The 24,855-nt window shown below is 49.1% G+C and overlaps 1 protein-coding gene across 1 annotated transcript in view; it reads right to left on the bottom strand.

Annotated features, from left to right (window-relative positions):
• Window positions 1-6,650: 6,650 nt before the first annotated feature.
• Window positions 6,651-24,855, bottom strand: part of P2RY2 (purinergic receptor P2Y2) — a 39,647-nt gene continuing 21,442 nt past the window's right edge. The window contains exons 2-3 of the mRNA XM_034759171.1: window positions 21,109-21,316; window positions 6,651-12,340 (exon numbers count right to left, since the gene is read on the bottom strand). Of these exons, the coding sequence (XP_034615062.1) occupies window positions 11,269-12,340; window positions 21,109-21,143 (1,107 nt within the window). The 5' untranslated portion in view covers window positions 21,144-21,316 and the 3' untranslated portion in view covers window positions 6,651-11,268. The remainder of the gene's footprint in view (window positions 12,341-21,108; window positions 21,317-24,855) is intronic.

The following is a 24,855-nucleotide window of genomic DNA, read 5'->3' as shown; positions in this document are numbered from 1 at the left end:
CAGCACCTCAGGATTGAGCCCTTTGGTATTGGCTGGGTAATTCCTCCCCCTACCCCCAGTTCGTTTTGCATAAATCTTATGGTTTTAATTCTGGCGAGTGTATTTAGTTCTGGTGAAAGGTCCCAGCCTGACAGCTCAAGAGACTGAAGATCTCTTTGTGTTCTCAGAACAGATCTAGCCTGGGCTTTAGCAAAGCAAGTTCCTCCCATACTGACCCTCTGAGAAGGTACCACCTCTGCGGGGAGGTAAAGCAACTTGCTTCCATCATCACCCTTTGGCTTCTCTGCTGAAGCTGCTGGTAAGAGGGGACACAAGACAGGTACTCAAAGAGTTGGTCACAAAAAGGGAAATAGATTTTGCACAAAAAAAGTTTGTTTCATTCAAAAATTCAGCTTGTGAGACCAAAAATTTCAATATGATTTTAATGTTTATATAATATTTTATATTTATATTACATATAGATGAAATATTTTTCGTATTTCAATATGAACAAAATCAAAGTTTTCATTTTGTTTTGGTGGGGAAAAAGTCCATTCTTTCTTTCTGACTTTTTTGTACTACAAAGAGATGGGAAAAAGTAAAAACAAAACAAAAAAATCCTGTCTCGCTTTTATTTCCCACTGAAACAGAATGATTTTTTATTTCCATTTTTTTTTACTCCAAAATGAAATTTTTGGAAGAAAACATGTTCTTGTGAAAAGTTTCTGTTTTTTTCAAAACACCATTTGTCGTCGATTTCTTTTTTAAACCTGTCAGCCAGCTGTGCCAAACAATGAATAGGATAGAAAACACAGATTTCATAATTAAATGGCAAGAGGACAGTCAAAATTGAAAGGCAGCAGCTAGAAAACTGATGAAAAAGAAACACTTCTCCCTCCCGCCCCAATGTGCAATTATCCTGCAGAACTCATTGCCACAAGATATAATTGTGGCTTAAAGCATTAGAAAAGGATTGGTTGTTTCTATGGATAACAAGAATATCCAGAGTTCGATTAGTAATGATTTAACAAAAACCAGAATTTTGGCAGGGATGTAACCCTCATGCTTCAGGGCAAAAACTGAACCTCTAACTGATGGGGGTCAGGAAGAAATTTTCCCTGTGGGCAGGTTACTGCATACCTGCCTATCCACAGGGTTTATTGCATCTTCCTCTGAAGAAGCTGATACTTGCTACTGCTGGAGACAAGATCCTGGATTATAATGGAGATCCAGTCTGATAGTTCCTATGTGTCTAACAACGGAGCCAATGAGGGTGTTTTGTTTTATCCATTGGGAGCTAGGCTGAGATCTGGCAGCTCATTTCACATATGCCACTGAACAGTTGTGACATGGTATCAAATTCCAGCCCACTAACAAGGGAGATGTTTGAAGGTTTGCTGTTCCTGGTGTAAACTGACCGATATTGGGGTGTGGTCAGAGGCAGGGTTCTGATTCAGGCCCATCTCAAGTGCTTTTGAAATAGCAGGCAGCAAACCATGACTAAATGTAGCCATCACAAAGAAGGGAACTGGGCGGGGGATTTCCCAGGCAGTGGCTAAATTTGGTCCCTCCCAGCGCTAACACAGGGTCCCCACCCAGGCAGTGCTTGCAGATCATGCTTACAGCTCCCTTGCTGTTGCCTGTCTCTGTATCATCTTTATTTGGCACTAAATGGCTGCTCCTGTTTCCTACTTCAGCTGGGAGAACAAAGCTTGAAAAGTCACTAAAATAAGTGTCTCTCTGCTGGTCTCTTTGCAGCAGGTGGCCCCAGACGGGGAGACGTTGAGGGGACACAAAGCCAAACTTTTGATCTGGTTACAAGGCCTCACATCAAACCAATGGACTGAGCAGGATACTGCAGGGCACAGACTGATTCTATTCCCCCTAGGCCCATGAGCCTGCAGCTTCAGGCAACGAGCCAAGCCGTAAATTAGATCTAAGTGAGTCCTTAAATAAAGCCTAATAAAAATATTAGGTCTGCACGCAAAAGTAAGCTGACGGGGCTGGAGAATACTACCTTATGGGAGCTGATCTTTCAGAGCGCCTGACCCTCATCTCTCATTTAGGGTCTGATCCCTTCCCATCTAATTTAATCTGTTCACCAATCTAGAATCTAACATACTGTGATCTCTAGGAGGTTTCTAAACCACCTTCCTCTGTGGTGACTCAGCAAAATTCCCAGTGGCTTTAATGGGAGCAGGATTGGGTCTCGTGTGGACTGGTGGATAGTCAGGAGATCAGGGCTCAACCACCACGGCCTGCATAGTCAGGCCTAGCTTTGGTGCCTAAAGTTAAGTAGCTAAACCCATGTTTAGGCACCTGCATGAGCCCCGCTGGAAGCTGTGAGTACTCAGCACCTCTTAAAGACATGCCGCTGACTATTTGCTAACAGGGCAAAGAGATGAAAGGAGGATTAGACACCTTAATAGGAGTTAGAGCTGTGGTTGAAATTTACAGGGGATTTACAGACACATCTGCCACAAAATTATTAGCAAGAGGATTGAGATACATTTTCCGTTCATTTTAAACACAAGATGCAGCTCTAAATCCCATAGACGGCTTTCAGACCCTTGCCCTATAGTCAGGGGTGAAAGTAACTTACAGGACTTACGGGTACTGCCGGAGTCCTGAGGGGGCATGGCCTCATCCGGAAAAGGCGTGGCCTCAACCAGAAGAGGCGGGGCCTCTCAAGATTTAAAGGCCCTGAGGCACCGGCTGTGGCTGGGAGCCCCAGGGCCTTTAAATCAACCTGGGGCTCCCAGCTGCAGAGGTGGTTGGGAGCCCCTGGGGCTCACGGGCAAATTAAAGGCCCGGGGCTCCGGCCGCCATGGAGCTCTGGGCCCTTTAAGTCCCCACCACAGCTCCAGCTGGGATTTAAAGGACTCAGGGCTCCCGCAGCTGCGGGGAGCTCCGAGCCTTGCCGGGCTGGGATTTAAAGGGCCCAGAGCTCCTGCGGCTGCGGGGAGCCCAGAGCCCTTTTAATCCTGGCCGCGGAAGCCGGTGCGGTCCGGCACGGCGTACTGGCTCTTGCCGGTACGCCGTACCGGACTGTACCGGCTTACTTTCACCTCTGCCTATAGTTACACCAACCTGGTTCATTTTGTTTTATTCCTGTGACACCTGGAAATGACAGGTAACCACAGGCTCAGTGCAGGTTCTACTTAATCTAATCTGGCCATTTGAGCATTTACAGGGAGCTCAAAACGCCAGAGCTTCAGGGACTAACTCCCACCAGCTCTTGGAGGGTTACTTTAGCTTTTCCAGAGTCCCTGAGCAGTTTGTGGAGCTATTTTTTTCCCTTTGGATTTCAGTCCAGGGAACCTGATTCTCCTCTGTAGGACACTAACTTGAAACTTGATCAGCAACTTTGATTGACCCAGGATGTCAGTGTCCTGCATGTGCTACCCTGGGAGTGAATCTGTTACAGCGTGTGTCACGTCACACAGCAGAGAGAGCCCTAGCTGACATATTGCCGGGGCATATGGAATGACCCCAGATTCTGCATTCCAAACGGGTGAGTCAGTGCATTACTCACAGGCACCTTGGGCCTACATTGTGTGTAGCAATTTTATACAGCTCTTGTTGTGTCGAACTCCTGTCTCTGCCATTGCAATAGCACTAAACACTGAAAGCTACAGAATGAGGCAGGGAGCAAGAAATAGGTGTTCGGGGAACTGGAAAGTGACCTAGCAATCCAGAGGGCCTGCTGTACTGATCAGACATATTAACGTTCAAACAGCCCCCAATACTAATCCTGTGATCGGCATTAACTCCACAGCGGATTTGAACCCAACCTATCTTGATGATAAAAAAAAAAAAACATTTAATTTTTTCTTCATTGCTTTTCTTGCCTGTCTGGGTCAGATTCCAGCTGGAGGTGCTGAAAAACCACGTGAAAGGCCAACCTTGGCCTCCTTCCAGCAGCCTGGAAGCACCAGAAAGCTCATGCAAAAAACCTTCCTTGCAAGTTTTCAAGCCCAATTGGCATGGAGCTCAGAATCTGTGCAGGGGTGCTCAGAATCTGCCCAGGGACTCTTTGTATAGTTAGCAGTCAAAAAATATACTACTTGTTTTAATTGAGAGACTCCTGTATGCGTCCACTGGCACTAAGGGAAAAAACACAGCCTTGTCTATACACAATACACCTCTATCCCGATATAACATGACCCGATATAACTCAAATTCGGATATAACGTGGTAAAGAAGCGCTAGGGGGGCAGGGCTGCGCACTCCGGCGGATCAAAGCAAGTTCGATATAACGCGGTTTCACCTATAACGCGGTAAGATTTTTTTGGCTCCCGAGGACAGCGTTATATCGGGGTAGAGGTGTATTTTGCTTCAGAAGCACTGAATCATTCCAGCAGCAGGACACTTGGGCGTTTCTGAAATGAAGTATGCTCCCCAGGGGGCTAGCAGCCTGCCGGGCAAGCTGCTGAAAAGCCTGGGAGCTGGGGAGCCTGATCCAACAGCAGCCTGCTTCATGGGCTACTAGGATCTGCAAGAACCCCAGCTCTTCGGCAGCCATGGGGCTGGCTAAACAGGGGGGCCAGGGAGCTGGGGCTCCCAGAGTTTCCAAGCTCACATCTCCTCAGCAGCCCACCTGGGAGGAATCAGGGGGCTGGGCTGCTGCCCTTTCATTGCAAAACTTGTGACCAGCTCTAGCGTCTCACCTTAGAAAGGACCGACCCCATGCTCAAAGTTTCCCACCTGGGGACCAGGGCTGGGAATTCTCTGCCTTCAGAGCAACAGGCAGAATCTGCCCTGATAGAATTTAAGTTTGGACACCAATGGTCTCGCCGGGGGTGGATGGCGTTAGGTGTGTCAACGTCTCTTCTTCAGACTGAGAAGGTTTCATGGATTTCCTGATGTGGGGCTCGGAAGATATTTCTCCCTGGGCATGTTGTCCCCGAGACTAGACTTGCTTTGGGGGTGGCTTTTTTGGCAGTCTGACGCAACGAACAGCACCATTGGGATCAGGGGCGCAGATCTCCTGCAGTTGCATGGCAGCAGTAATGAAGGAGAGGAGAATGTTCCATTCCCTCAGGTATAATGAAGGATAAAGGGTGGGGAGGGACATAACCAGGACTGAGTACTTACCATTGGAAACAGGAGGAGATGTAGCAACCAGCTCAGTTTCATAGAATATCAGGGTTGGAAGGGACCTGAGGAGGTCATCTAGTCCAGCCCCCTGCTCAAAGCAGGACCAATCCCCAGACAGATTTTTGCCCCAGATCCCTAAATGGCCCCTCAAGGATTGAACTCACAACCCTGGGTTTAGCAGGCCAATGCTCAAACCACTGAGCTATCCCTCCCCCCAAAAATGCCTATAGGAAGAGGGCTGCAGCTGCTTGGCTCTGCCAGATTTAAAGGGCCACACCTGCCAGAAAGGCATGCTGGGGGGAAGAGTTCCTATCAGACGGCTCTGGGGAGGGTTAGTAGGAACCAAAGCTAGCCCCAGTGCAAGTAGGCAGACCCCTCTCACTGCACAGGGCCATACTGACTTCAGAGTTGTTCCATGGGGTTACAGGGCTCGGCCCTCTGAGAGAAAGATGTAGGAATGGGGCCTTAAGATTGGTTTATGCCATAGCTAGGTCAGTGTGGGGTGTGAAAAATCCACTCCCCTGACGAGCATAGCTATGCTGACCTACCCCCGGTGGAAACACAGCTTGGTTGACAGAAGAATTCTTCTATTGGCATAGCGACCATTGTTCGGAGAGGTGGTGCTCCTACACAGACAGAAAAACTTCCATTGAAGTAGGCTGTGTCTATGCCGTGGGGTTTATGCTGCATCGCTTCGGTGACATAACGATGCCAGCGTAGTCTCGGTAGCATAGACATGCCCTTAGGTATGGAGCGTTGCAGCACAAATGCTTCCTACCTCAACGGAAGGGGTTTTTCCATCAATGTAGATAATCCATCTCCCCGAGCGGCAGTAGCTACGTCGAGGGAAGAATTCTTCCATCAACCTAGCCATGTCTACACCAGGCATTAGAATTTGCACACCCCTGAGTGATGTAGCTAGGTCAAGCTAAATTTTTAGTGTATACCGGGTGTGATGGGGGTGTGGGGGGAGGAGACACCTCTTGTGAGTGCCTCCTATCTGCTGGGTGCAATCCTGCACTCTCTCTTTTTTCTGTTCCCAGCACCCTTTTGGTGGGAACCTTTGTCAGGCAGGTCTTCAGGGCAGGGCCGGCTCCAGCATTTCTGCCGCCCCAAGCGCAAAAAAAAAAAAAAAAAAAAAGCCGCGATCGCGATCGGCGACGGCAATTGGGGGGAAAAAAAAAAAGCCGCGATCGGCGGCGGCAGTTCAGCAGCAGGTCCTTCGCTCCTAGAGGGAGTGAGGGACCTGCCGCCCCGGAATTGCCGCAGGTGCCGCCCCTCTCCCTTGGCCGCCCCAAGCACCTGCTTGTTAAGTTGGTGCCTGGAGCCTGCCCTGCTTCAGAGGCTCAGCCCTCCGGCTAAGTCACACAGAGTCTAAAGACACAGGAAGGAACCCCTTCTGGGGTAATACAGTCCAACAAATGGTTGGCCATTCTGCCAGTGGGGGGACCCTGGTCCGCCCACTGCTCTGGGTCCCAACCCAGGGGCCCTACAAATAGCAGCCACGTGCTGCTTTCTTTACTAGTTGCTATTGCTGCATTCCCTGGGCTGCTTCCCACTCTGTCCCACCACCTTCTTGGGCTCTCTGTCTGTTCCCTGTGTGAGCAGGGTCTCTCCCATGCCTCCTTGGCTGGAGAGTTTCTCAGAGTCTGTCCTGGTTTCTCAGGTCTCCTCTCAGGCCTCTTTGCCTGGAGAGCTCTGCCCTCTTTTTGTCAGGGTTCTTTCTCCCAGGCCTCTGCGCTTGGAGAACCTCAAGTCCTCTCCCGGCTTGAGCAGAGTTTCTCCCCAGTCTCCTTACCTGTGAGTCTCACACAGCCTTTCACTCCTTCTTCCCCCTTCTGGTCCCAGCCAGCAACTGCCCTGCTCAACTCCTGTAGCTCCTTTTAACTGAGCCTGCTGCGTTCTGATTGGCTGCTTCCCTGCAGCCTTTCTAGGCAGGCCTGGAGGCCACACCTTCACTGCACCTTTTCCTGAGGCAAGGTGGGGTAAGACCACATGACATCCTGTAAGGGGCCTCAAAGAGCCTGGTACACCTTGTTACACCAGGGCTCCGTTTGTGGCATTTTGGATCCAGGGATTTGGGTTGGCCATTTATAAAGAGAAGAGCTGTTGGAAAAATCCAGTTTCCAGAGACCCTTAAAGTGCATGGGTTTCTCAGTAGTATTCTGGTGACATTTGCAGACCTTGAACATTTCCATGCCTGGAGTCGAAAACCTCTCTAACATGTTAAACAATTCAGTCATCATGCCAGGCCCCTCATCCCCACCTCTTCTGAGATTGACCCAGGTTTGACCAGATTGCAGAAAAATAATAAGAGTAATAGAAATAGACTTATTTTATCATAAGCAATACAAGATCATTGCATATTACAAAAATAAAAATGTGCTATATTGTCACAAAAATGAACATTTTTTTTTAGTATAAGTTAATACTTTCAAAAACAAAAATAAAAACTTCCAGTCAGTACCTTTCTGGTTGCTCTGAACCCAAATAACTTTGTTCACCCATATCTGATGCTGCACCACTATTAGATCAGAGAGAAACATATTAAGTGGGATTTTTAATCGTGCCTAATCCTGTCTTTCATATGGGGCCTGATCCATGTCCCTCTGAAGTCAATGGAAATACTCCCATTGGCTTCATAGGATTGGATCGGACTCTTGCGTGTATCACATGTGGTCTTACACAGCTGGGTGTCTTTATCTCCAGTAAACCACACACATATGTAAAATCTAGGGACAGGAAAAACTGAGAGGTCTTATTCCTAGCAGTGGGTTTAGACGGGGGCAAAGTATTATCTGCATAGTCCTAATATGCAGCCGTGTCTGCTCTTGAAAAATTCTACTCACCCACTTACCTGGGACAAGCAGTTTTGGGTTGTGTTTTGTTATGGGTGAGTCCCCTTCACCCATTTTTCATCATCGTCATGTTGGTAAGGGGGGGCAAGGAATGTGGTGCTTGGGCTGGACTGTTTCTAAGACCTAGACATTAGAGCTGGAAAAGATCTATTAGTTCAGCTGGACTTTGCCAGTGCAGAACATTTTCTAATGTTTTCTCCAGTCTGGCTTCAAATGTCTCAGTTGATGGGTGTCTGAACCTTGGAAGGGAGTGGGTGAATCTGATCAACGGGAAGGTTGTTTTGTTTGTGAACTCAACCCACCAGCAATTCCAATAGGGAAGATACAAGCACAAGCAAATATTAGGGAGGGTGCGCATTTATTTTAACAATCACGGGCAAGAGCCTGGCAACCTTACTCACATGGAGGAATACGTTAATCCACGACTAGTTCCATGGGAGCAGGAGGTGTAAATCAGTTTAGCACCATGGGCCTTGTCTTCAATAGAAAATTAGGTCATGCTAGACCATGATGAGTCATGTGAACTAACATGATAAACTCAGCTATGTACTCATAGCTTTTGAGGCCAGAAAGGACCATTAGACCGACTTCCTGTATAATCCAGGCCATATCAGTAGAAAAGATAGGAACAGAACCCAGCTTTCCTGACACCCAGGACCGTGTCCAATCCACTGGACCACTCTGCTTCTCTACAAACTATTGTAATCAAGGGCAAGCCATGTTAACCTCATTTCAGCTAGTCAGGGTTAAAACCTACTGGAAGGATAAGGTTAACCGGGACATGTGGACATGATGTTGAATACAACTTGTCTCTAGTCTGCCTTCACTGCAGAGTTATCTCAGGGTATCTCCACTGATTTAGCCTAGCTTGAGTGAAGGCACCCACACTGTGAAATAACTGTGTTCACATTGGTGTTGCCCTCACTTGTGTGTGGCACTAAGACTTCTCGGATCATATCCCATGGTTCTTTGCACTCCAGTAAACTGAGCCACTCTACGAATTCTTTCCCAGTGAATTGTGGGTGGACTTGTCTGTCCTTACTGGGCTCACTGAGGGAATTGTGGGAAGGCACTGGAGGACTGGAAGCACTCAAGTGGGGCTAGCCTGCATCCACACTTAAGTGGTCATGTTGGCAGCTGATGAGTTGCACTAACTCAAGCTCATACGCCTTAATGGGCCAGCAAACTCGAGTTAAAAGCACCACCGCACTGGAGCTAACGTTTGTGTGTGTAGGCAGGACTCGAGTTAGGGGCAACACTCATATTATAACTTGAGTTAACTTGGCAGTGAAGACAAGCCCACTGACTACAAAGTAGGGTTTAACGTCATGTTACTTAACCTGACTCCTCTCGGTCATGTTCTAACACTGCCTAATTTTCTAGTGAGGACCATTGGCTTTAATAATGCCATGCTGATTTACACCAGCTGAGGATCTGGCCCATGGTTGAGTCAGGCTCAGTACTGAGTAAAAGTGGCAGAATCGGGCCCTTTAGCAATTAGCTGCAGCTCCTGGCAAATTGCTAAAAGTTGCCAAGTGCTGTCGCCTCCATGCTAGAATAATGTTTCCCAGCTGCTGTATATCTAGTTTCTTAGGCCACGTCTACACTAGCGAGCTCACAGTGGCACAGCTGTACCGATACACCTGTGCCGCCGTAAGATCGCTCGTGTAGCCGCTCTATGCTGACAAGAGAGAGCTCTCCCGTCACATAATTAAACCACCCCCAACAAGCGGCGGTAGCTACGTCGGCGGGAGAAGCTCTCCCGCCGACATGGCGCTGGGCACACTGCCACTTATGCCAGCGAAATTTATGTTGCGCGGGGGAGGGGTGTGTTTTTTTCACAAACAAGCGACAAAAATGTTGCCAACATAAATGGCAGTGAAGTCATGACCTTACACTCCAGCCCCAGATTACCTGGCCAGGTATATGATGAGAGGCCTTATCGCTTTCTCAGGAAAGATGAATCACTAGGGAAAGGGTAAAAAGAAACCCCACCCAAAATTAAAGTCAGTATTGGGCAATTAGTAAAAGCCGCAGTTTGGAGGCCTTATGGCTTTCGAAAAGCCTTTAGAATTTGGGTGTGATAGGGTAGGGCAGCACTATTCAGTGCCTGGTGAACAAGCAGTGCTCTCTGGGGAAAAGCTATGAGATCAAACACTCAGGAGACAGAGGAAGGCTATCGCCTTTGGGAAGGTCAGGCAACCCATAAAAGTATACAGAACCCCTTGCTGGGGAGTTTTTCTGTTTCCTTTCTGCCTATAATTTACTTACGTTCCTTTCTTGTGCTAAACATTCACCCAGGAGGAAAAGACTTTGCAGATTGTAACTATTTTTCCACAGAGTCATCCCCTCCTCCTCCCCCCCTCCCCAGCTTGGAGTGAGGCAAAAAGTCTCACATCCCTTGTATGAATGACAAAAACTTCCCCACGAGATGCTCCGGGGGCTGGATGAAAAATGGGGAAATGATTTTGTGAAAAATGTCGAAGTCTTTTCCATTTCCCAGGGCTCCATTTTCTGAGATATTCTAAATCAATATTTGGATTGAAATCTTTGTCAAAATAATTATCGACCTTTTTCACGCACTGAAAACGGTGTTTTCTTGCCAATTGCAATAATTTTTTTGATAAAAACATCATCAGAAAATGTTGTGAAAGGCAGAACATTTCAGTAATATCGACAGGGTTTGGGGTTTTTTTGGAAAAAATTTGGTTTAGAAAAACCAGTATGAACTTTTCACATGGCTATTATTCTTTTACCATGCTTGTCACTTCTTTGGCCTGACCACCATGCACCAAGTAGTCTTTGTTCACTCCTAGATAGACATCTTTCAGGATCAGAGAGAGGAGTGGGTTTGGTGGAGGAGAAGTATTCTGGTTGCAGAGCTGAATGAGGACATGCATATGGGATTATAATATATCCTTGCAGCAGCACCTTAGTTCCAAAAACTCATTAAACTGGTGACATACGCACAGGTGTATCTTGTTGAAGCATTCCTGCTCAAGCATCAACACCTGAAGCCTAGGGCATCAACTGAATGGGTGACAGCTGTCACCTTGGCTGACACACCATAGGTAGGACCTTCAGAGCGAAAAGTATGAGCTGCTGCAGCGTTAGCTAAAGAATCATGCCTCTGTAGCTGGGGGCTGCAACAACTCAGATCCTCTGCAACTCAGCGCAGAATGGGACCTGTAACACGCTCACCAGTGGGTTACGCATGCATAATGGCCGCATGCCAGACTCCCCTACACATAGTGGAGAAGCCTTCCACCACGGAGATAGACTAGTCTGCAATGTGGCGGGACAGTGGACAGAAATGTAGCAGGCTAGGATTTCACATTTTGGCTATCATATGTAGGTTGCTGCTGGTTCCCGTGCTGCTGATGGGAGCTCCCCTCAGGGCCGTTTGGTTTGGAGTTTTCACTGGCATTTTGTTGCCTGCGAACTTCACAAACCTTTGGCCTACTAAGAAGTACAAAATGGGATCCAGGCAGCTGTTGGTGCTAGCTAAGGGCCTGGTTACTTTGTAGGCTAAGTTAATGGCATTGAGGGTCCCGCAGCTAAGGTCCCAGCTCCGGAAGGAGTAGTACAAGGTGCGAGTGACATGGAAAGGAAGGAAGCAGATGATGAAGACCACCAGGACAACAATGATCATCTTGACCGACTTCTTTTTGGACTTGGACCTCTTGGAGGTCCCCCGAGTGGGCTGCAGCAGCTTCCGCGCCATCAGGCAGTAGCACACGATGATGGTCAGGAAAGGGATGCAGAACAGCAGCACCAGCATCACCGAGCTGTAGATGACGAACTGGCCGAAGAGCTCCTTGCTCGACGTGTCGTGGCAGGTGATGGTCTCGCACCTCACACTGGTGGTGACGAAGAAGAGCACCGGCGACTGGCACGTGATTATGACCAACCAGATCACCGCCGATACCCTCCGCGCGTAGCGGACGCGGCCCCACTGCAGCGACTTCAGCGGGAAGCAGATGCCCAGGAAACGGTGGACACTGATGCAGAGCAGGAAGAGGATGCTGCAGTAGAGGTTGGTGTAGAACAGGAAACGGACTATTTTACACAAGCCCACACTGAAGGGCCAATTGTCCCCTTTGGCGTAGTAATACACCAGCAAGGGCAGGGAAACCACATAGAGTGTGTCAGACACGGCCAGGTTGAACATGTACGTGGTGGAGGCGTTCCAGGTCTTGATCCTGAAGAGGAAGACGTAGAGGGCCAGCAGGTTGAGGCACAGCCCCACCACGCACACGATGCCATAGGAGACGGGCAGCAGAATGTACTTGAACTCCTCGTCAAATTTGCACTTGTACGTGTTGTCTTCCACGCTGCAGTCGGCAGTGGATGAGTTGGCGCTCATGTTCTCGGAGAGCAGAACCATGAAGTTCTCCGTTGCCCTAGAAAACAGGGAGCAAACTGTCAGCGAATGCCGGGGTGGCTCATTGAAATGTGAGAGTAAATATGTTTGGCTGAGAACTGCAGCGAGACAGCGTGTCACCGGGCAGAAGAGATGAGTCACATTGTAATGATTGTTGTGTATAGGGCTGTAGGGCTTGCAGGCCCTTGCTGAGATTGGGGCCCCATGGTGCCAGGTGCCGAGGCACAGAGAGATTAATGAACTTACCCAAGGTCACACATGAAGCCTATGGCATGGCTAGTAATTGAACACAGAGTTTCTGAGGCCAAGTTTAGTGTTTTAATTACATGATCATCTTTCCTCTGCAAACCCATGGAGAAACCTGGTCTCGGAGTTGCAGAAGCACACCAGAAAAATGGGTCGATTCTGAGGTCAACCTGCAGTAGGACATGTCCAAGCTATGTGAACAGTGCAGCCTTACGAGGCACTGGTGAAAAGACAGGAAAGGGAACTGATTACGAAAAATCCCATAAGATTACAGTTCATGTGCCGGGATTTGGAGGGAGCCTATCCCTCTTGGGGTGTCTAAGTCTCTCTCCCTGCCCCCCCCCGCATGTTTGTGCTGTGATATGGGGGGGGTTGCCCCTCTAGGGGGGTCTGAATCCCTCTTTCTGCCTCTCCCCTCCAAGTGACTTTATGACTTCTAATCTCTCTCCTGCTAAGGATTCATATTCACACATTGCGACATCCGGTATCTGGCTACTAAGAGAACTGTGAATTATAAGCAGAATGCTGCCAGAAGGCGGTGTAGTCTCCTTTCCTTTAATTACTCTGTTAAGGTGTAGGAGGGAGGTTTTCTTTTTAATGATTAACTCTAGGGAGGCGCTTTTCTGAGTTGTGGAAAGGTAAGTGCCAACGGACAGGTCTTCACTTTTGCTGTGAGGGTGTCGAGATCTGGGCTCATTCTGAGTTCTGGTGGGATGGAGTCCCACAGTCAGGATTCCAGCCTCAGTCCTTGGGAACTTCACCCAGGGTTCAGCCGGCCATAGCATCCCTGGGCTAAAGGTCCATCTATACTAGCGAAGGGCTGGTCTACCCTAGGAAACCACCAGGCTGAGGAACCAAGTTTGAGCTTGCCTGTGTGGAAGGGACAAAACCGCTGTTCTAACGATGTTCCTGGATCGTGTCCTAGATCAGACTGCAAACACTGACAGAGAGCAAGGCTGTAACATGATTTGGCTCTTTTCCTAGAGTAGGTGGGCCCTAAGACATCAAAGCAAATCCACCTATGCTGGGATAAGTGTCAGAAAAGAACCTGTCTTCAAGCGGGAGGAAGTGGCCTCCGGTAACCAAAAACCAAAACCATCCTGGTGATCTTGGTTCTGTTTTTAGGCTCTCGAGGTGGGAGCTGCTCATTCCCATGGGCAGACGAATACGTTCACTCTGGTATGTTGGCCGACTGCCTTACTCATACTATTATTACTGGTTTGGTTTGGTTCAGGCTCACTGCTAGCTGAGCTACAAGGGAGGGAGGGCTGAATAGCTGCTAAGGTTTGTTTCATCCAGTCCTGGAATTTTAATTTGTGCTTTTATTTCCAGGGAGTGGAAGTGCTGATGAAAGATGCCAGATTTGACAGCACTCGAGACAGGAGCCCAGGACAGGCAGAGACAGACAGCAGCAGTGCTAGCTTCCCTACGGATGGGCAGCAACTCTGACCTGGAGGGACCATGGCTGGGAGAGATGGAGGTTAGTTCAGTCTGTGTCCAGGGTTCCTCTGCCTATTCTGACAGCACTGGTGACAATCAGTGCATATGAGGTGGTTTTCTTTCTTTCTCCAGGAAGTAATGGACCAATTGATTCCACATGGGCCACCAAGCAGCCATCATATAGTAATAACATCTGGCTGTTACCATGAGGGGGTTGAATTCAGGTGAACGCCCTCCAGACAAAAGGCTCCAGTCTCCTGAATTATCCACTCTCCGGCCTGTAAGAATTCCCAGTGGCCATAAATCGGGGGATTGACTGGACCACCCATTAAAACCTCACTCCATTTTCACTAGTTCTCCCTTTCAATCAGTTCATGAGCCACACAAATGAACCGCCAAGTGCTTACGCTTCCAGGGAGGAGGAACTTAGGAGGAAAACACACACCCACACGGGTTATCTTGTTCAGCAACATCTGCAAAAAATGTCAAATATAACTTTGGAAACTAAACTTAAGGAAGTAAGCTGCATCCTTCCTTCCACCCATCCAGTGTAGTTCTGCTTTCCATGCCCACGGCATAGTTGCCAACTTTCACATGATAAATAAGCACCCCACTTTCACAATACGCCAAAAATCAAGCTAATCCCATTTCAAAACAAGGCCAAAACAAGCCAACCCCTAAGAATCCCAACACTCTATGTGACTAGATCCCCCCGGCGTGCAGTCTGGGACTGTGGTGGGCCCACTGTGCACCCCGACTCTCTCCCTCCCTTGCCCCTGCTTGTCCCCCCTTGTACCTGCTTGCCAGGAGCCAATAAAAAAAAAAAGAACAAGCTACAAGCCAAACAAGCAACAAGATACAAGCCAAAAACTAGCCCACAAGCAACTCACAAGCCAATTAAGCCAAAACCAAGCCCAATTTCTGTGTTTTTTTCATGGGTTTGGCATGTCTGGCACACGGGTTAGTTTCTTTCTGACAAACTGCTTCAGTGCATTGCATGTTGTTTTACTCAACAGCCCTAGTAACAGGGTCTAGTCCCCAATCAATGGAAGGGGCAGGATTTGCTTCAAGGTGCTCAGATGGTCTACCAGAAACATGAAAAATGTGTTTCAAGACAGTTCCTTTTCTTCTAGCCTTGTATTTCTGAAGCCAGAGAGCAAAGAGCATGGTTGATACCCCAGAGCTGGCAGTGGACTTAAAAAAAAAAACAATTAAAGGGGAAACCATGGGCCAAACAAAGCATTAGATCTAAAAAATACTCCAAACAATGCATCAGGAAGGTCTGCAGAACTCAAGAAAGCCCAGTTCTCACATCAAATGTTGTTAACTCTTGTGATTCTGTTACAAGTCTCATGATAGTTGTTGCTTTTCTGCAAGCCCCAGATCCTGGATTCATGTTTTGACCATTTAGGGTACATCTGTATGGATCTTGATCAAACCACACCCACCATTTTGTTTCGTGAGCACTGTTTTGATGGTTAGACCATCCTGTGCCTTCCCTTTTGTATCTTTACCTCCACCACAGACCTGGATCCCTGAAGGTGTTGCTTGGTTGGGAGGGAACAGGCTGACTCGTGACTTTTCAGTGCTTGGGGTTTGCAACTCTGGCTCTAAACGTCCTGGTGCTAAAAGGCCAGCAGCGATGGAAGCATTGGCTATGCTTGTGCTCCCACCATGGCAGCCAATGGTGGCACTGCATTGGTACTTCCAAAGATGGGGAATTTTCCCCTGTAAAAACAGCATAGACAAGGTCAAGAGTGCTCTCCCATCGACGGATTACTCCACCCAAATGAGAGGCAGAAGCTATATCAGAGGGAGAGCATCTCCCGCCTACATTGTGCAGTGCAGACATCACTTTAAGTCGATGTAAGATACGTCACTTCGGGGGTTCACACCCCTGAGTGATGCAACTTACATCAACTTAAGCTGCGTCCATTGTTACGTGTATACCTGTATTAGTGGTCCGATAGAGTCTGTGGGATACTAGTACAGTGCTTTGTCGACAATAAACCTGGCTGGGTGCCTTCGCCCCTTAACGGATCTTGTGGTCATTTGGTGGTTCGCTCGAGGTCTGCCGTGCCAGCTGTCTGTGCAGGGCTGGGATAGCACACAGAGGGAACACATACACAGAGCCAAACATCTTTCAACATCTAACCAGCGGCAATGTAGACAAGCCCCTTGTAGAAGCAGGTCACCAGAGAGCATAAGAATAATCAGCATGTGAATCGCACACAGGGGGAGTGCATGGGAATGACTGCATGCTAACGCCTGCATCATGGAAAATCTGCATCCTCTGAACCTCGAGGGCAGGGAAGGCACCAGGTGAGGCAGCTGGGTTCAATTACAGCTTTGCTTTCGGAGCAGAGCTCAGGGGAGCCGTGGGGAGATACGTATGTAAGTGTTACAGTCATTTTCTCTAGAGCTAGCTGGAGCAAGCCTCCTCCTTTATGCTTTTCTTCTGGAAAGGGCTGACGTAAGCGCTGTCAGCCTCACCCTCGCTCTGACCCCTTTGCAGTGTAGAGAGGACCTAGACCCCCCGTTCTGCTCAGGGAGGGAATCCCTTGGCATGACAAGCCCTGCCATAAGGGGTGTGCTGAGGATACAGCTGGGGCTGCAGCAGGCTGCACTGCAGAGTTTCCTGGCAGCACTGCATCCCACACAGCAGCCCTGGAAGGCTGCCATAACTTAGACAGGCCCCCGGGGTTGTCTAAATGACACTGGGGGCTACTAAAGTCTCTGGAGCAGCCCAGGATTGGGATGGTGTAAAGGTGGCTTAAAACTACCTTCGTCACCCCACTCCCAGCCCCAGGTTCCGTGCTGTATCTGGCAGGGCCTACCCCTCGATGGCCAACGTGAGCTCCACTTCCAGAAGCCTAGGTAGACTCGGCCGAAGCGGAGTGCTCGTGCAGCTGGCAGAAGCGCTTGAGTCTTGTCACCGGCCATCCTGAGGGCTTTACCTCCCACCACAGACAGTCCATGCGTGAAAGATGAGTAAAGAAGGGGAATTCAGTCCAGAATCAGAGGAGAGATAATGAGACCCACCCTGAGTGGAGTACCGAAGACCAGAGGTGAATGAGCGAAAGGGCCCAGCTGACTGGGATGTGGATGTGGCTCAGACACTGCTGGTACACATCATATCTAACAGGAGGGTTGCCACCTTTCTAATTGCTGGTAATCCATGGCCTCGCCCCTGCCCTATAGAATCATAGAATACCATGTTTGGAAGAGACCTGAGGAGGTCATCTAGTCCAACCCGCTGCTCAAAGCAGGACCAATCCTCAACTATTTTTTTTGCCCCAGATCCCTAAATGGCCCCCTCAAGGATTGAGCTCACAACCCTGGGTTTAGCAGGCCAATGCTCAAACCACTGAGCTATCCCTCCCCAAGGCTCAGCCCTGTCACTCACTCCCCTCCCGCCCCCCAGTCGCTTGCTGGCTCGTCTCAAGGAACCTGTCTGCAGTTAGGAGGCAGCCCTCTCTGGGCAGGGATTGGCACGGGTTAATGGCCCGGCCCCTTCCCTCACCCTGCAGCAACCCAACTTTTGGTTTGGGTGCAATTTAGGGGTGCCAGGTCCCCGAAATCCAGGCACCTAAATGGCACCCTGACACAGAAGCCCAAAACCGAACTGTCCGGGTAAAAACCGGGCAGGTGGCAACCCCATCGAACAGAGCTGCTCACACACACCCTCACGCACAGCATCATTTCTGCTAGCCAGCTCCAGAATGGTATTCTCATCGGATGCATGTCTTGTCAGAAATGGCGGGTTACATTTAACCCCAAATATCAGCAACCCGGTAAAATGAGGAAGGATCGCGTCTGCTCTGGACATCTTTCCTGTTCAGAGCCAAACCTCTCCTGAGCATGGTGCCCCCTGCCCCATTACATACGCCATGTGCCAAAGGGCCCCACATCTCAGCGCTGATGGCTTCCATGCTGTTGTATCTCTTGCTCTTTACACAAAACATGTCCAGGAGCCAAACAGTCACAGCTGGGTCCCCAGTACAAACAGGCCAGGTATAGCTGCTCTGTAATAACCGAGCCTACACATTCACTCTGAATGTAAAAAGTATGTGAGAGTTCGTAAGATGTCACAATAACAGCTGTTGAGGGGAAAAGAGATAAAAGGGAGACAGATTAAATGAGTCTAAACAAAATGCCCTGCTGATATGATTCAAGGACTCGGCTGGTGTTGGACTTAATCAACAAGAAAATGAGGGTCCGGAAATTAATGAACCAAAATGGGTGTGTTGGATATTAGGCCTACGCGAGGGACAAAATAATGAGAGGATGGGCCAATCCACCCACCACTGCCTTTTGGGTGCTTAAAGAAAGAGACTTTGGGGAGGGAATGGGAAGCACAGACAGAGGCATGGTTACTACCCCCACCATTTCCTGGGACCTGGGCCTTCATTGTGCTCATCCTGAGAGATGTTGTGACCAGACCAGGCCAGAGAGAGGGACCCAGCTGACATCACCCCCGCTACCAGCTCCTCCCGCTGATTCCCAACCACCACCTGAGATGAAACAGGACCAGACATCAACAACCACAACAGCAGCAGCTCCAGCTCATCTAAACTTCTCTTTTACCCAACAGGACAGTTATTACCATCTTACTGTTGGACAGTGGCTGGGTTATGTTAACACCTTTGGCCCATTGATTCCGTGTCATTTAACACAATGCTGCGCTGGCTGCTTCTAAATACAGAACACCGTGAGCGCCACTAGATTCCGGTATTGCATTCCTCATTGGTCCATAACACAGGTACAGCTTCAACATCGCTCCCAAGCTGGACACGCCTGGTCATAAGTCGCTCCCTCCCCTCGGAGCTGAATGTGCTGCTTCCATAGGCCAGGGAAGATCAGAAGAAAATCAAATCCAATTCTCCTATAGAATAGCGCAGAGCACTCACTAGGCTGCCCTGAGGCCAGCCCAGCGGTAGGGCACAGAACCGGGTGCTGATGGATTAACCCATGGGGTGAATCTGGACAAGCCACTGAACTGCTCTGAGCCCCAGTATCACTATTTTACAAGGGGGGCGGGAATGATACTTTGTACAGCACTTTGAGGTCTACACATGAAAAGTGCTCTACTCAGTGTGCATTTAGCAGCATTGCTTCTCAGTGTTGTTATTAACTGGTGTATTTGCATACTATTGCCCCCTGCTGGCTGGACTTGGACCTACTTAAGTATCGGTGGCTATGTCGCCATCTACTGGCTGACCTAAAAGGAGGGTATAAGACTTACATCTAGCGGCTGCTAATGCAGTGTCTCCATTAGCACAGGTAGTTTTTTGAGCTGAGGGCTTGAGGTTTTTTTCCCTCGTGCCACATGAGGGCAGGTTAGTTGATGAGTGGAGAGTTACATACCCACATACTGTAAAGTGAGCCCATAGTGGACTTGCTCTTTGTCTTGGCCATATAATTATGGAGAACACCACCGGCACACACTGTTGTATTGTTATTTAGCGTCGTAATGTACATTTCTTTTTGCAACACGAAGCTAGTTGGTTGCTGGGTCTGGAGAGCTGCCCCCCTTCTGTCCCTTTGTTGGAACAAATGCCCTAAATTCCTAAGACAAAACCTGCTGTGTCTCTTTGGGCTCCTGACTGTCTGACCCCCGCCCACATCCCTCTTCAGCTGCACCCACATCCTACTTCTGATGCACTGACTGATCGCATGGGAGCGACAGCCAAGCAATGCAAGGACACAAAAGGGAGCAGGTTGACCTTTCCCCAGAGGCAGAGCAAGGACTGGGAGTGGGATGGAAGAATGTCAGTGTGCGTATAACACATCAAGCACTGACCAAGACCGGGGACAGGGCAGAGGGGAGGGACCAGATGGAAACACAGCATTCTCCTTTCCCACCATGGCAAATGTTGATCTCAGTTATGCCTCGTGAAAATTCACTGACTCCCAAAAGCAAATCCAGAGCGAATCCATTGGCTTCTTTCATGACCCTCCAAAGGGTCAGGATGGGCAGCTGTTCCTCTCACATCTGGCATTGGCCACTGCTGGTGATGGGATGCTGGACTAGATGGATCACTGGTCTGAGCCAGTCTGGCAGCTCCTATGTTCCCTCTTCGGTCCTAGTCAATAGATAGGTCAGACATCTAGGGAAGCCTGTGAGATGCTATTGACTTCGGTACCAGAAAAACACTGATGACACCCAGCCCTACATCTCCTGTCACATGCAGATGGCGTTGACACTGGAACCTGAATGGGACAAGCCCCTGGATGAAGAGCAGCTGGATAAAATTCAACCCAGGCAAGCGGGAGAGAAGAAAATGCTATGAAGAACTGGCTGAAGCCAAAGCCAACCTCTGTCTCAAGGGCATCTGCTCTTCACTTGAAAAGGTGGAGCACAGCACCAGGGTCCTGTTGGACTCCTCAGAGCTCCTTGACACCCACAGCGCAATGCTGCCTTCTGCCTGTGGCTTGCCGGGAGGCTGTACCCCTTGCTGCTGATTGAAGATCTAGCCGCAGTGACCCACACGTTCACTACCTCCAGCCCTGGTGATTGCATCTGGACTGCTTGCTCTGTGGGGAGGGAAGTGAGCCCCATCAGGAAACGCCAACTTCTCCAGCATGCAGCAGCCGATGTTATGCGTAGGGCAGTATGTCAGGAGCACATCCCTCACATGCTTCCCAGGTTCATCTGGCTATCTCTGCAGTACCGGATCAGCTGCCAGGTCCCGGGGTTAACGCACGTGCAGTGGCCTGAGCCCTACCTCTTAGACTGCCTCTCCTTTTGCAAGCTATGGACATCAGGAATGATCTAGCTGGCAAAGCCCAGGGTGTAGCAGCGCTCAGAGACATTCCTGGCAGTAGGCTCTGGGCTTTGGGACACCACCCATCCAGAAAGCGGAACTGGCCCAAGATCAAAACACCTCAAGAATGAAAGCAGCGAGCCACCTCTTGAGACTTGGCTTCACGCAACAACTACTCCACTAGCCCATGTATAATAGACACACGTCTATTATACAAGTATATATGATACCTCCTTCGGCAACATGAATGGAGGGATGGAGCTTATCAGCCCTGGTTAGATGTATATAGTCCTGTTAGTGTATCCGGATACGGTGATGGAGGCAATATATTTACCTAGACAGATAGGAGTTGTTCTGTATCGACGCCATTGCACCCGAGATCAGGATCTGTTGACTGACTCCTGGCTTCAGGTCCACCGGCACATAGCAGACTACTGCTCCACAGGCATCTGCTTGGCTCTCAGCAGCAGCCCACAGACACAGCTGCAATTGTCGCTCTGAAGCACTTGCGTGGTTAGCCTAATGTTCTCCCGAGGAAGGTCCTGAAATTAACCAGAAACAAAATCCTCATTACTAGGAGGTGAACGTCGGGGCAAGTACTATTCCGTCTGCCCCGGAGGGCGCACGGTGGAAATGATTCAGTGTGTGGGAGTCAAATAGCACTGTGTTTTCAAGAGAAAACATCCTACACACACACACACATTAGAATGGACTAGTGGCTGACAAAGTCTGTCACGTCAGTCCCGTTTCTTCCATAGAACGAAAAAGGGGCCACGTTGCAATAAAAGTAAGTTTCGGGCCAACTCTTAAACAGGGAAGTGAAACGATTCGAGTGCAGCCAAATCCATGTTCACCATGGTCTCGGGAAAGCAAGGATTACAAAATAGGCTTCATGTTTCTCTGCAATAATTTCAAAGGGACGGTATGGGGGAGTTTAGGACCCAGGTCAGTGCTACATTGTAACGAGTCCATTTGATGTCTTAAAATTACTTCACTTCTAATAATCTAAGGACATTTTCAAATATAATAAATAATATAATCCCTAAAGTAACAATACTTCCTTTCTCCCACTGCCGTATGTATTAAGATTGTGACTGATTCTCATTTACATTACTCTGACAGTGTAAAGGGATCTTAGGGCTGGTCTACACTGTGGGGAGGATCGATCTAAGATACGAATAGCGTAGCTGAAGTCAAAGTATCTAACATCAAATTACCGGGGGGTCCACACGGCGTGGGATTGACAGCCACGGCTCCCCCGTCGACTGCGCTACCGTCGCTCGCTCCGGTGGAGTTCCGGAGTCGACGGGGAGTGCGTTCGGGGATCGATATATCGCGTCTTAACGAGACGCGATATATCGATCTCCAATAGATCGATTACTACCCGCCGATCCGGCGGGTAGTGAAGACATACCCTTAAAGTAGTAACTTTACACCCATTCACACCCACCTGAGGGCCCCTATCTGCTCCCAGAGCAGTGCTAAGGAGCGTTGGTGTAAATGAGAAGGAGACCTGTACGCTGTTTAGGGCAGGGACTGTCTCTTACCACCTGTCTACAATAATAAAGCCTCTGTCTTTGGTTGAAAGCTTGAGGTGCTCCTGCAATAACAGTAGATCAAGTGAGACACCTAATTCCCTCGTTAGACATCTAGATAAGGGTGACCTAATTCATAGAATTGTTTAAAGGAGTACTCATAGAATATCAGGGTTGGAAGAGACCTCAGGAGGTCATCTAGTCCAACCTCCTGCTCAAAGCAGACCAATCTCCAGACAGATTTTTGCCCCAGATCCCTAAATGGGCCCCTCAAGGATTAAGCTCACAACCCTGGGTTTAGCAGGCCAATACTCAAACCACAGAGCTATCCCAAGGAGCTGATTACCCACAATTCCTAGTGAAGTCAGCGGGCGGCTGTGGGTGCTCAGCCACCACTCGAAGCCAGTCGGCTTTATTTGGGCACCTAAGTACATATGTAGATGCCTAACTCTAGAGACGGCTCATTGGGATACTTTCATTAGTAACGCAAAGATTAGAAGTTATTTTAATTGTTCTTTTCAGCTGGTTTCTGGTCCAGTTAGCGCCTAGGATCTAATGTGGGCTAGTGACTAGGGCCCTGGATTGGAAGACAAGAGAACTGATCCCAGTCTAAGGAGATCTAAGGAGATCCCTGGCTCAGCTACTAACCCCCTTGGGATGGAGCAGAGAGGCCCCACATTGGCAATGAGGGGGTTAAGGAGGCTGACAGTTTCCTCACTGGCACTCAAAGGGTTAGGCCTGTGGACCCAGTTGGCCTCACCCTGATTTCCCTGCAAGGGGAGATAAAAGGAGAGGGCCTCGCTTGGGTGAGTGCTGACCAGGAAGGAGGCTGGAGCTCTGCTTCTCGGGGGGAAGGAGGGGAGGCTCGTTGCAACCCAGAGCCGGAGCTTGCTGGTCAGCCAGATCCCCTCTCCTGGAAGGGAGGCCCTGACTGTTTTGGAAACCAGCCCTGACTAGAAGGGCAGGGCACCACAGAAGGGGTGTGAGATGGCCCTGGCTTTGAGTTGGGTTTCTTTTTGTTCCTGATTACCGTTGAACTTCAGCGCCCAAAAGAGGGTAGGACTGAAGGCACCACGACCCTGACCTCGGAGTGACTGACCCTGACGACCCTGGCCTCGGGGTGATGGAAACAGACCAATGGAGACCTGCAGCAGAGCAAGCTGTGTCCTTGAGGACAGCGAGGGGGCACTGGCCTGGCAACCTCACCCCTGTGTGATTCTGAGCGCGTCACTTCATCTGTCTGTGTCTTTTGCTCCCCTTCCTACGTGGAATGTTAGCTCTTCGGAGCAGGGACCGTCTCTCTGGGTTTGTACAGCACCATAGGGTCCTGAGGTGTTACCTGTCAACTCTGCGTTCTTGGGGAACCAGGGCGCAGTACCCAGCTTGTCTGACTCATGAAAGACCTTCCCCATCCCCCGGCCTCTGCTTGAACCAAAACCGATCAGAAGACAGACTTACAAAAAGCAATGAAAAGGCCATGGGGAGGACACCTAAACCCCTCTGGAAAAGGGTGACAGGATTGAAGCAACTCCCCTAGCCTCATTTGCATCGAAGATGGGTCAAGGAAGCATCTCCATTAGCACACAGAATGGAGAACAGAGATTCCAAGGCAAGAACCACACTGAACTCTGGGACCAGAAAGGCAGGGAAGCACTGCATGATGGGGGAATCTCTGCTCCAGATGTTAATGAGCCCACGCCTGCACACACCCAGGTCAGGAGTTATCAGACCAATTCTAGTAATAAATCCTTTATTGGTATCCAAAATAGTGAAACTCCCTAATTGCATTGTGAGCTCCCTCCAAGGAAGACCTCCCAAAGCCAGGAATGATCAGCTCCCATTGTCTAGCCCGAACAATTCTACTTTGGTATTCTCCCTTGAGCCATCAGTTTACCCATAAACAAATCTAGTGTTCTCCCTTGAACCATTGTTGTTTCTCTACAAAAACCCCTACCCACATTCAAGTAAGTGTTCTGATGCCTGGATCCAAAATCTGCAACAGTTCCACTGGGACTTCATCTTCTCCTGACTGATGGTGCTGGGAGCTCTGCCTGTATCCAGCACTTCGGACCCTCAGCTACCAGCACCACCTGGGACCCCCGACCAGTTCAAGCTTCACGTAGTGGTGAGAATCCGTCTCTCTGTTTCTCTCTCTCTCTAGGTATAGCCTTCTGACCCTCACTTGTGTGATCAGTTATAGTTTTCTAAACCTGACTTTTATAATCAAATTTATGTTAGATTTAATATTATAACTGTTCTGTTTGTTTGTCTCCCCTATGGTTATTACCTGGCAATAAATAACTTTCATGATTAAGCTGGTTGCCTCTCTCTCTCCCCCTCGTGGGTGTTTTTTTGGTTTCCTCATTCGCTCTGCAGCAACGCTCCTTGTACCTCAGCTAAAAGATCCCTGCAGCGCCCAAAAATCCTGTGGGGTTTGCTGCTCAAGTGGGTTACTACCAGAACAATTGTAATGTGAAAGTGGGGATAGGGATGTGCTGAACCTGGGACATACGAGGGTGGCAGCTTGGAAGTGCTGCTCTACACAC

This window comes from Trachemys scripta, chromosome 1, assembly GCF_013100865.1.
Source record: "Trachemys scripta elegans isolate TJP31775 chromosome 1, CAS_Tse_1.0, whole genome shotgun sequence".
NCBI lineage: Eukaryota > Metazoa > Chordata > Testudines > Emydidae > Trachemys > Trachemys scripta.
This window is presented reverse-complemented; position numbering and strand designations above follow the sequence as displayed.